At 49.0% G+C, this 12360-nt stretch overlaps 1 protein-coding gene and 1 non-coding gene across 3 annotated transcripts in view; one reads left to right on the top strand and one right to left on the bottom strand.

The window, feature by feature from the left end:
- ARMH1 (armadillo like helical domain containing 1) overlaps window positions 1–12360 on the top strand; it is a 56080-nt gene that overhangs the window by 24999 nt on the left and 18721 nt on the right. For both annotated transcript variants that reach the window (XM_044004698.1, XM_044004697.1), the window contains exon 6: window positions 3300–3384. In XM_044004698.1, the coding sequence (XP_043860633.1) occupies window positions 3300–3384 (85 nt within the window). The remainder of the gene's footprint in view (window positions 1–3299; window positions 3385–12360) is intronic.
- LOC122726836 lies at window positions 8718–8833 on the bottom strand. Its single transcript, XR_006352829.1, has one exon. It is a non-coding gene; the product is annotated as a U5 spliceosomal RNA (small nuclear RNA).

Below are 12360 nucleotides of genomic sequence, written 5' to 3'. Positions count from 1 at the left end.
CTCATTGCCCCACCCCCCCCCCAAAAAAAGGTTCTCCCTAAGCAATGGCCACTCTTACAGATATTATCTCCTTTATGGCCCTGGGAGGTACATGCCCATTTTATAGTTGAGGAAACTGAAGCAGACAACAGTGAAGTGACTTGTGCTGGGTCACACAGCTACTAAATGTCTGAAACTGGATTTGAACTCAGGTCTTCCTGAGCCCTGTGTACTTTGCCACCAGCTGCCGAGGTGAGCTCCATCAGCAAAGCAGACGGACACCAAACAAGTGACTGTATCAGGCAGATTTGTCTAGAGCAACGAAGGCGTTTCTGATGGCCATTTGGGGTCAGGTCATTGCCAGGAAAAATGACTGAAAGGTTCTCCTTAGGATTTCTGGGTTTATTGGTTAATGCCAAGTAATGCTACTAAGAGCCAGCATCCACATAGTGCCTTACAACATGGAAAGCCTTTCACACGAGTTAACCCACTTGATTACGCAATGAAGTGATGGGAACTGGGCCGCAGGTCACATAACCATCACTTCTTTGCGCAGTAGAGGTTCCCTAAGCAGGGCATGGCTCGTTTAGGAGCCCCAGTAGGTTTGCCTTGGGGAGAGCGCCCAAACCATGGGGCAGTACTGCCCATCTAGAGGGACTGTGGAGGATATTCTGTAGGGAAGAGACCTCGGTGGAAGCTCAGAGGGACACCCCAAAAGACACAAGACAGTTCCCTTGGGAAGGAAGCCAAGTACTGGCTCATGGGCTTCCTTGGATCCTTCTAACCTTCTGGGTCTGCTGGGGGGATGAAATCAAAGCCGTTGGTCTACATTGGGACACGTGTGTGCCATGTTAAGTGCCTGTACAGGAGCTGGGGAGCCCTTTTCCTACATGTTGGGGGCACCACACACAAGTCAAACTGTATGTGTGCATGTGTGTGCGTGTATGTACTCGACTATGTGTGTGTACATGTACAAGTGTGTGCATGTATGAACTCAAGTGTAGTGTGTGGGAGTGTATATGTGTGTACTCTAGTATGTGTGTGCATGTACACGTGTGTGCATGTATGTACTCAAGTGTAGTATGTGGGTGTGTACATGTGTGTGCTCGGTTGTGTGTGTGTGTGTGTGTGTGTGTGTGTGTGTGTGTGTGTGTGTGTGTGTGTGTGTGTGTGTGTGTACAGGGATTCTCTGGAGTCCTCATCCTGGATGGAGTCAGGGAGCCAAACTGACCCCTTTGGGAGGATTGGCCCTAAGACTGAAACTGCTCTTGGGTCTCTTAGAGTTCCAGAAGTCCAGCTCAGTACTTCCTGGGCCCTCTTCGGCCTATACAAACCTTCCAGAAGTGCCCACTTCTCCAAAGCCACCCCCAGTGATACCCAGATTTTTCCAATCGGATGGCAGTGACCAGGACTTGGGCTAGTCAGAGATGGGGAAGTCCCTGTGGCTTCCTGGCCTCTGTGACCATCCACAGTTTCCTTAGTCTGGGCACCAGCCTGGTGGCTTTGAGGTTGTCCTACTGTGCCACCACAGCAGGGCAGATGTGCTTGGTGCCATCTCAGAGCCCCCAGTGCTGTCACCCAAGCGGTGCTCAGCCAGGTAGGCACCCTTCAGGAGTGCTCTGGAGCCTGGGTAAATTGAGGCTGGCTCATGACACTGGGTATCTGGGCCTCAGGTGTAATCCTTGCCCCTTTGCATTTCAGTGATTGTTAGGATTGACGGGGTGTTCAAGGAGGACCAGCACCTCTGGTGTTAGGGCTGTTCGTCTACCTCTGGTGTCCACCAGGCACCCAACCCTCACCTGTGGCTCCAAGAAGCCGTGGCATGCTCAGTGGCCACACCACAGTAAAACCATCTCAGCAGGTGCTAAGCCAGGTAACCAACAGGCCTCAGGCCGGTTGATGACTTAGTGGGGCATCTACCCAAAGCACGGGAAGACTTCCCCCAGCAGAATGGGTGGGTGAGAACAACTTGTTCCAACAGCCATGAAGGTGGATGAAGCGGGCATTGTAGAGTGCTTGGAGCTTGGTCAGACAACAAGGTCACCCACTGCTTCCCAGTCCATCACCCCTCATCCTGACTTTTGTCCTGCCACTGGATTTCCATGACTCTGGAGGAGAGAGTGGGGCTGAGGACGTTGTACAGCTCTGCCTCACTTAAATCCAATTCACATGAGCCACAGTGATGTTGGTGTTCCTCTTGAAAACAAAGGACAAACAACAACAATTGTTAGGAATTAATCATCGCTGATAACTTTAAAATGGACTTTTCTGTACTATCGTCCAAGGATGTTGGAGTAAGGGCCCTGCCTCCTCCTCCCACCCCCATGGAGTTGCTTTGCTGCATTACCCTCCCCCTCAATCCTTTGTCCCAAATGCCAGCTTCCATTGCACATGCGTGCCCAACAACAACTCTCCCAGGCAGCTTTTGAGCTGTCTGACAAGCATGAGGAAAATCTCCATGCTGTCTCCCAGACCCCCCAGAAAAGCTGGGCTCTCCCAGACTCAGCAGTAAGCCTAGTGGCTGACTACAGAGAAAGTCAGTCCTTCTCTTTGGCTCATTGCTTCCCCATAACTGGGGAAATCAGAATTTAAAAAGAAGTCTGGCTTGTGTCTAAGCTTCCCTTAGAGTGGATTATTGAATCCCGAGGCCCACAGAGGTTCGAGACTGAGATCTGGGGTGACTTTTATCTTCACTAACAGAAAATGCATAAGAGACAACAAAGGGTTCACTAGACCCATGGGACTCATGAATAAGGACAGAAATATTAAGCTCTCAAACAGGTCCTTAGCCTCATTAGACCCTAGGTAAAAACCACCCCTCAAAGTAAAAACACTGTAGGCCTGTGGTGCACAAATTTCCCATTCATCTGTGACTGTGCCTGAGGAACTCATGACAACAGCCAAGTTAACAAAGTCTGTTGGCCCGCCATGACACAGCCTGAGTCCTTCAGTGAGAGGCCTGTTCATTCTCTAATAGTCAACCTATTAAGAACACTCGTTCCTTCTGGGAGACAGGTACGCAACCCACACTGGGGAGTTCTTGCACCATTCCCAGATACTAGTCTTTGATCCGTGCTCAGAAAAAGAAACCAAGAACTGGGAGTCTAAGAACTCTTTGGCCACTTAGGGAAGTCTAAGTTTCTCACACTTTCCTCATAACCAGCCTGTGAGGGAGGTCTTGCTTTCATTGTTCCTCCCATTGGACAGATGAGGAAACTGAGGTACAGAGAGACTTATCCAAGTTCATTGACCTACATCCATCTTCAGGATGCACCACTGTCCACAGGGTCTCCCATTTGCCTTGTTCTCTGTCTCTTCAGGCCATCGTGGGGACGGTACACCCCACCATAGTGGATTTTCTACTGGGGGTACTGCGCACCATGCACCTGGAAGTCCAGTATGAAGGTAGGAGGGCACTTGCCCACCCACTTAGATCCTCTTAGAGTCTGGTTGGGGGTCCCTGAAGGCAGGCTGGTGGAGCAGGGCCAGGAGCCTGCTCCCAGGCTGGATGGGTAGATAAGGGATGGGGCTAGCAAGGGCTTGGAGACTCCCTGCTGGAAAGGATCCATCATCCAGAGATAACCTGGGGATGCTGGGCTTGCTGCCTGGGCTCAGCCTGGGCAGACTGAACCTCAGGGGTTGGGGGAGGGTGTATGTGAGAAATAGGTGCAGACCACCTCAAAATAAGTTCTTTCAGAGGCAGCTTTGGTATGACAAAAGCCTTTATTGCATTCGCATGAGAATGGGCACCCACAGTAAAGCCAATCAGTGAGTCCCAATGCTGAAAGCAAGCACCTTGTATTTATCCTACACCCTACCACAATCGGTCCCTCCCCTGAGCCACCATAGGTTGCTAGGCACAGGTTCACAATCTTCCCAGAAGAGTTCTAGCTAAATCTTCCTTAATATGTTACCCCTCCCATACATATAGACCTTCATGCCACCCATGATTGAAAATGGGGTGGAGATTTTAGACAGGGGAGGAGAAGTTAATATTAATAAGGTTACCAAGCGGGGACAACTAGGTGGCGCAGTGGATAAAGCACCGGTCCTAGATTCAGGAGGACCTGAGTTCAAATCTGGCCTCAGACACTTGACACTTACTAGTTGTGTGACCCTGGGCAAGTCACTTAACCCTCATTGCCCCACAAAAATAAATAAATAAATGGATGGATGAATGAATAAATAAATAAATAAGCCTATTAAGCAAGTACCATAGAGACTAGGTTTAACCTTTTACCTACTTTTTCTAGGATACCAGCGAGAGCCAGCTCAAACTGGTTTCTATCTATAGCCCTGAAAAACTTCCTTCTCTCTTTCTTAAGTTGATGTAATTCACTAAATGATCTCGCCCTGCTGTTCCCTCTATGGGCATGCTTCCCTTGAGAAGATCTCATGTATCAAGCTATTTCTGAGACTTCACCATGTATCCAACTATTAACTGTTTCTAACAGCATCTCCTGAAGCATCTTCCAGCAGGCCAGAACGGGGCCTCCTCAAATGCCCTCCTCTCTGTCCGTGACAGTGTAGGCAGGCGCTCAGGGTCAGGGACCATTTTATCCTGGCTTTAAAGACCACATCGAGGTTTGAGTACGGGGTTACCTTGATGCTGTCCAAAGGCCCTTCCACCTCTGAGTTTCTGGGCTTCCATGAAAATGACAGTCCTGAGACCTAGTTTCTCAACTGGTTTCCTGTGTCATGAGGACAGGGTGTCCCTTGGGTTTCTCTTAAAGAGCCGTTGGACTCCCCCAGGGTGAGCAAACCAACCTGCCCCCCTCCCAAACATGTGGGCATTTGCTCTAAGGCATTTGCTTTTATCTGACCAGTCAGAGGACACACTAGTTTACAGTAAAGGACATCCAAGAATACAGAATGTCAAATGATGGGACAAGGAAAGAGTCAAGAGTTGTGCTCACACATTAACACTCTCCCAGTCTGGAAGGGGACACACAAAACCAGGGCATACACAGGGCTCTAGCAACTTGTGTCTCTGAGGTGGCAGAGCTGGCAGTGTCCCTGCAGGGCCCCTCCTCCTTATCTCTCCCAGGCATGTTCTATGGTTTTCTGGTGACTCAGTTGCTCTCTGCTGCCTTTTACTGTCTGTCCATCAGCTATTCTAGCTCTCTGGGGTCATGTGCAGCAATCATCTAGTAAGCTGTCCATGTTATGCATATTGTGGTAAGGGAGAGGAGAGAGAGAGGGAGGGAGGAAGAAGAAGAAGAAGAGGAGGAGGAGGGGGAGGAGGAGGAAGAAAAGGAAGGAATTAATTTTGTTATTATTTTTCTATAAGTAATCTTTTTGTAGTTTGATTTGTATGGCACTAAATAAGTAAATTAATTTAGGTAGTATTGTCATTTTTATGATATTGGCCCAGCCTACCCATGAGCAATTAATATTTCTGAAGTGATAGATTCAGATTGCAGGATGAGACATAGCCAGTTAATGTGGAATTTGTTTTGCCTGAATATGCATGTTGGTTACCAGGGTTTTGTTTTTCTTCTTTTTCCAAATTGGGGGTGAGGTGGGAGGGAGAAGTGAGATAGGGACTGAGAGAAGGAGAGTCATTGAAATGCCCTTTTTTTTTTTAATGCCCAAAAAAGAACAAAAGGAAGAACAGAAGTGTAGGGCAGCTTTGAAAGCTGAATCAGCTGTTGAAAGATGGCCAACTCCTAAGGAGCCCAGGTGTGTTAACTGGGAGCCAGCCCACCCCTCCCTATGGGACACTATGATTTCTACCTTTATGGGGAGCGGGAGCAGATCTGGGACTGGGAGCTTGATCTTTCTCCAGCCTATCTCCAAAAGGAATATTGGGCTAGAGTTATACCTCTACACTCAATCAATAAACATTTATTAAGTGCCGCTATGTGCCAGGCACTGGGCTAAGCACTGGGGATGCAAAAAGAGGCAAAAGACAGTCTCTGCTCTCAAGGAGCCTACAATCTAATGGGGAGACAACTTGCAAATAAATATACACTAGGCAAGCTATATATAGGATAAATAGGAAATAATTGACAGAAGGCTCTGGAATTAAGGGGGATTGGGGAAGGCTTCCTGTAGAAAGTGGGATTTTAGGGGCAGCTAGGTGGTGCAGTGGATAGAGCACCAGCCCTGGAGTCAGGAGTACCTGAGTTCAAATCCGGCCTCAGACACCTAACACTTACTAGCTGTGTGACCCTGGGCAAGTCACTTGACCCCAGTTGCCTCACTTTGAAAAAAAAAAAGTGGGATTTTAGGTGGGACTTAAAGGAAGCCGGGCAGGTCAAAAATCTGGAAGTCTATGAGTACAACAGATTTTTTTAAAGGGGGGGGCATTTCCCCTGATCCTCCCAAGAGGAAGATAATAGTTAGCCTAATACAGTTAAACGAAAGGCTAAGGGGCAGCTAGGTGGTGCAGTGGATAAAGCACTGGCCCTGGATTCAGGAGTACCTGAGTTCAAATCTGGCCTCTGACACTTGACACTTACTAGCTGTGTGACCCTGGGCGAGTCACTTAACTCCCATTGCCCACCAAAAATTAAAAAATAAACAAAAGGCTACCCTGAATTGTGAGTAGGGAGTAAACCCATTTATCTGAGCAAATAGTAAACAGAAGTCAGAGAAGGTACAACTCAATGGTGAAGGATCCCTTTGCCAGGGATCCTTCTGATCCGAACTCAAAGGAGGAAGAAGGAAAATATGTCCCCATTATTCTTTTTTTTGTTGTTTTTTTTGGTTTTGTTTTGTTTGTTTTTAGTGAGGCAATTGGGGTTAAGTGACTTGCTGAGGGCCACACAGCTAGTAAGTGTTAAGTGTCTGAGGCTGGATTTGAACTCAGGTACTCCTGACTCCAGGGCCGGTGCTCTATCCACTTCGCTACCTAGCTGCCCCTGTCCCCATTATTCTTAGGGGCTACATACAGCATTTGTCATTGTGGAGTCATTCAGTCAAGTCTGACTCTTTGTGACCCCGTGGAGCACAGCATGTCAGGCCCTTCTGTCCTCCACTATCTTTGGAAGTCTGTCCAAGTTCAGGCTCGTTGCTTCCACGACATTATCTATCCATCTCATCCTTTGCTGCCCCCTTTTCTTTTTGCCTTCAATCTTTCCCAATAGTGGGGTCTTTTCCAATGAATGGGGGGAGGGGCAGTTTGCCCCACCTGTCGGCAGTTCTGAGTCCCCTGTAGATGTCCACACTTGCCCCCAACCCTTCGTACCTCCTCCCGTCCCCCCAGTCCTCTAACCACCTCACTCGGGCAAATAAGCAGCCTGTACCCTCCTCCTGATAGCCCTTTCTCCTGCCCCTCCCCTTGTCTGGCTACTCTCTGACAGAGTTCAGGCAGCCTGGTGCATCCCTGACTGACCAAAGACCCACCTGAGCTGCTCTGATCCAGGAACTTCCCTAGAGCACAGACTCGGGAGTGCTGCCCATCACGGCCTGAAGACCATCCCACCCAGGCTTCCCTGGTGCTGTCCAAGATGGTATAAAATAAGGGTATGAGACAAGATGACCTTGAGGTCCCTTCCAGCCCTAAATCCTTGGTCCCGTGAGCCTCTGTATAGCCATTTAATCATATTCACTGCCTGCGACCTTTGCCTTGGTTTGCCCACCCAGCCCACAGCTTTGATGCCTTTGCAGGCTGTGTTACGGAGGGAGGTCAGTCTGCTGGGATTGGCACCAACTGGCTGAGGGAGATTACAGAAAGATCTTCCTTTGGCTTAACTTTCATAAATCATTACAGGGAAGACCAGGGAGACGTTTATGAATGAACACTGTGCTTAAGCATCCAAATTGTGCCCATTTTTCATAAAAATAACAAGTCTTTCACAAAACGGGGGAGAATATTCCACATATTCTGCTGCCCCTGCTTGGTTCCCCTCCTCTTTCTTCAGGTGTGACTGAGCTTTCCTGAATCGTTCCCTTGGCAAGGCCCTCTAAGCCCTGTATTGGCTTCACCATTGTCTGTTCTAAGGAAGCCCTCTGAGGTGCTGCCAGGCTGCTGCCTTGCTTAGTCCCCTGGTCCTGGGGAGAACACACAGACTCTTTTCTGACTTGAAAGGAGCAGGGCCTAGAACTGAATTAGCTGTGCTGGCAGGGATCCAGGAGGCCTGGGGAGAGGGGGAGCCTGGGGCTGCCCACCCTGCCAGAGTGGGTCAGCACAGAGCTGCTGCCAGTGCCCAGAGAGGGCTTCTTGAATCTCATGGTCTCTATTTCACCTGATTCGAACTAGGGATAGTCACACCCTAGGGTTTACCATTAGCCCCACTTCCTAAATCTGACCTTCCTCCATCTGACTATAACTTCCTATGCTGCAGCCTTCCCAAGCCCTTCCTTTGCTTTCGGAGACATCCAAGCATCCCACCCCTCAGTACTTTCTCAGGCCATTAGCTCTGACTTGACTTCCCCTTCCGGTCTTGCTCCCATAGGTAGCTTATTTCATCTCCACTTGGCCCATATCTCAAATCCCTCACCCCCTGATCCTATTGTCCATTGTCCACCTCAGCCCTGGTTTACTCCTACCATCCACCTCTGCTACAGAGGAGAGTGACCAGGATGAGGAAAGAGTGGAGTTTATACAACATAACGATTGGGTCAAAAACCTGGGAGAAACATGCTGAGGAACCTCAAGAATCCAAATAAATAAAGCAAAAACCTCCAAAAAAAGGGCGTTAAAAAGTCATCGGAATTATTCAATGTAGGTAACTATTTTCTAACTGAAGAAACATTTAACTTTAATATCTATTTTTCTCAACGATAAAATTAGCCTCACCGAAGTGAGGCCTCGAAAAATTGGTTAATGACTCATAATTGTTCCTCTCCACGGAAATCTTTAGTAAAAGGCGAAAGATTTATACGATCTGAAGAGAAACCAGAGTATACTTCGAACTTCCCGCCCCGCCCAGCCCAGTTACAACACCCAGACTTTAGCTGACGGCGACTAATACTGTCCCGGGAGCTTCACTCCCTTCCCGGACTCCTGGGGAGAAGCTCGGTCCCAGAAACACTCACCCCCATGTACCCCCAACGGTCCTGCCTCCGAGGGAAGCCGAGGCGAAACTCAAGGAGAGGGTCGCTCTCCCCAGGAGAATTCGCGTTGCGGCGCACGGCCTTGTGGGTATGCAAAGTAGCATTAATCAACTTTCCCCTCCTCCCCACCTGGGGCCGGTCTGGGGCCAGAGCTCCTCAGTCCGGACCGTGGGCAACCAGTCCAGAATCGGACCTAGAGATGCCGCTGAACTACTATCTCCCCATCTCACAGATGAGGAAACTGAGGCCCCAGGAAGACCAGAAGTGCCTACAGAAGCCTGGCCCAATCTGGAAAAGCCCATGGCCTTTTCACCATGGGGAAGGGAGTACAGCCCGAAAGCCACGGGCAAGTCTGAGAACGTTGATACCGGCCGCCACCAGGCAGCCTTGCCGCCAGCCCCATCGCAGTCCTCCTCCCGAGAACACCTAGGGAGGCAGCGGCGGCCTCGCATCCACGTCTGGGCTTGGGGTCGGGAAGCCCACAGCAGACACTTCCAGGTTGCCTGTCCCTTAGCTTCCCGTTCGTTCCTCAGCTGTAAAATGCTGTGGGGTGGGCATCAATGTCGTGATGAGAGATGTGACGGCGAGTTTTTAGTGGGCCAAAAGAATGAGCTGTTCTGAAAAAGAATCGGGCCCCGCGAACATCCACAAACAAAGGTCCCCCGGGGCTTTATGGAGAACGGACCGGACCAGACTAACTTCAGTTCCCTCTGGGACCAGGCTGCTTGCCCAGGGCCATGGTGACATCGACAGCTTACCGGGCGGTTACCAAACAAGGTCTCTCACGATCGCCTTATGGACCTGCTGCAAAGATGGGGGGCTAGAGAGGAAGGGACTCCGGAGTGGTTAACGCCGTCATTCTGGGGCTTGGATGGATGTCTCTATGGGATTGCTACTGGGATCTGTCTGTGCTTGGCCCTATGTGGTTGAACTTTTTCGTCCCCATCACTGTAGTGGGTGGTGCAGTGGATGGAGATCTGTGCCTGGAGTCAGAAGACTGAATTTCAGTCCATCCGTACTTACTAGCTGTATGACCCAGGACAAGTCACCTCACCCCTTTCCTCAGTTGTAAAATTTGGATGACAATGGCACCCATCTCCAGGGTTTCTGTGAGGATCAAATAGATATTTGTAAAGGGCTTAGCAGAGTGTTTCTGGCATACAGTAGGTGCTTGTTTCCTTCCCTCAAAGCAGAGATGGCTCTCTTATCCAATTAAGGGTTCAGTTGCTGGGGGCAGCTAGGTGGTGCAGTGGATAAAGCACCAGCCCTGGATTCAGGAGGACCTGAGTTCAAATTGGGCCTCAGACACTTGACATATACTAGCTGTGTGACCTTGGGCAAGTCACTTAACCCTCATTGCCCTACCAAAAAAAAAAAAAAGAGTTGCTGCCTTCTCCTACCCAAAGTAGATTCGAGGTGCAGGCAGTAGAGCTCTGATACTGGAGTCAGGAGGATCTGAATTAAAATCTGGCCTCAGACACTTCCTAGCTGTGTGACCCTGGGCAAGTCACTTCACCCTGTTTGCCTCAGTTTCCTCATTCATAAAGTGAGCTGGAGAAGGAAATATTTTGTTTTGGTTTTTGGTTTTTTTGGCAGGGCATTGAGGGTTAAGTGACTTGCCCAGGGTCACACAGCTAGTAAGTGTCAAGTGTCTGAGGCCAGATTTGAATGGAGAAGGAAATGGCAAACCACTCCAGTATTTCTGCCAAGAAAACCTCAAGGGGCATCACAGAGAGTCAGACAGGACTGAAAGGACTGAACAACAAGCTCCTCCCCATTACAGCATCATTGGGAAATGGAATTAGTCCTCCTGTGAGGGAAGTAATCTGCAGGAAATGGGATTGGTCCTAAGGGGAGGGAGCCCTGTCTACACAGCAACTACTCTGGCTGAGCACAGTAACCTAAGGTTGAGCAGGGTAAACATATGGTGGTCATTCAGACTGACTGTTCCAATGGGCTGACTTTGTACACTGTTTCTTTCTTTCTTTTTGGAGTATTTTATTATTTTCCAGTTACATTTAAGGATAGTTTTCAACATTTATTTTTACAGGATTTTTAGTTTCAATTTTTTTCTCCCACCCTTTCTTCCCTCCCTCCTCCCCAAGATGGAAAGCAATCTGATATAGATTGTATATGTACAATCACATTAAACATATTTCTACATCGGTCATCTTGTAAAAGAAGAACCAGAGCACAAGGGAAAAACCTCAAAATAGAAGGGAAAAAAAACCAGTCCAAAAGTAGAAACAGTTTGGTTCAATCTGCATTCAGAATCCACATTTCTTTTTTCTAGATGTTGAGAACATTTTCTATCATGAGTTCTTTGAAACTGTTTTGGATCATTGCACTGCTGAGAAGAGCCAAGTCTATCACCACTGTTCATCACACAATGTTGCTGTTCCTGTTGTACAATGTTTCTACACTGTTCCTCAGAGACCCTCCATCTCCCAACTCTGGGAGTTTTCAATGGCTGTTTCCTGTGGGTGTGTGGGGTGTTCAGGGAGGCCTAGCACCTCTGGTGTGAGGGTTGCTGAGCCCTCTTCAGGGGTGCTCATTCACCTTTGTTGTCCTCCTGATTCACCCAACTCTCACCTGTGGTTCCAAGTAGCTGTAGCGTGTACATCGGCCATACCCCAATAAAAGCATCTTGGCAGACGGGCTAAGCCTGGTTGAAGGTGAACAACAGTGCTCAAACCATGAGAGTCTACCCTGCACACGTGAAGACTTCCCCTGGTGGAATGGGCAGGTGAGACCAAATTGTTCTAACAGCCACGGAGGCAGCTGAAGCAGGTGCTGGGGAGTGCTTTGAAGGTATCAAAGGGGCCGAGGTTATCTACTATATCCTGGGCCATTGCCAGCCATCCTGGACACACATGCCATTGGACTCGGATGACTGTGGAAGAGAGAGTGAGTCTCTGCCTCACTCCAATCCAAATCAGGCTGGAGTCAAGATGTCACCCATGATGCCACTCATCCTCTTCCAGAACTAGGGAAGAACAACACAGCCGATGCCTGGGATGCCCTCCCTCCTCATCTCTGCCTCCTGCCTCCTCTAGCTGAAATCCTGCCTTCCAATCTAAAAGAGATCTTCCCCAGTCGCCCCTAGGCCTGGCACCTTCCCCCTGCGGATTTTATTTTCTCCAGTTTATCCTATCTATAACTGGTCTGTCCAGAGTTGTTTGCATATTGGCTCTTCCATTAGGCTGGGGGTTCCCCAAGGGCAGGGACCCCGTTCTTCCCTTTCTTTGCATTCCTAGGACTTAGCACAATGCCTGTCACATAGTAAGGCTTTAATAATTGCTTGTCAATTGTTGACTGATTCCTCCAGCCTCCTCCTCCCTTCCTCTCCCTCGGCTGAGGAGCTCAGCACTTTACAGA

Source organism: Dromiciops gliroides, chromosome 4 (genome assembly GCF_019393635.1).
Source record: "Dromiciops gliroides isolate mDroGli1 chromosome 4, mDroGli1.pri, whole genome shotgun sequence".
NCBI lineage: Eukaryota > Metazoa > Chordata > Mammalia > Microbiotheria > Microbiotheriidae > Dromiciops > Dromiciops gliroides.
This window is presented reverse-complemented; position numbering and strand designations above follow the sequence as displayed.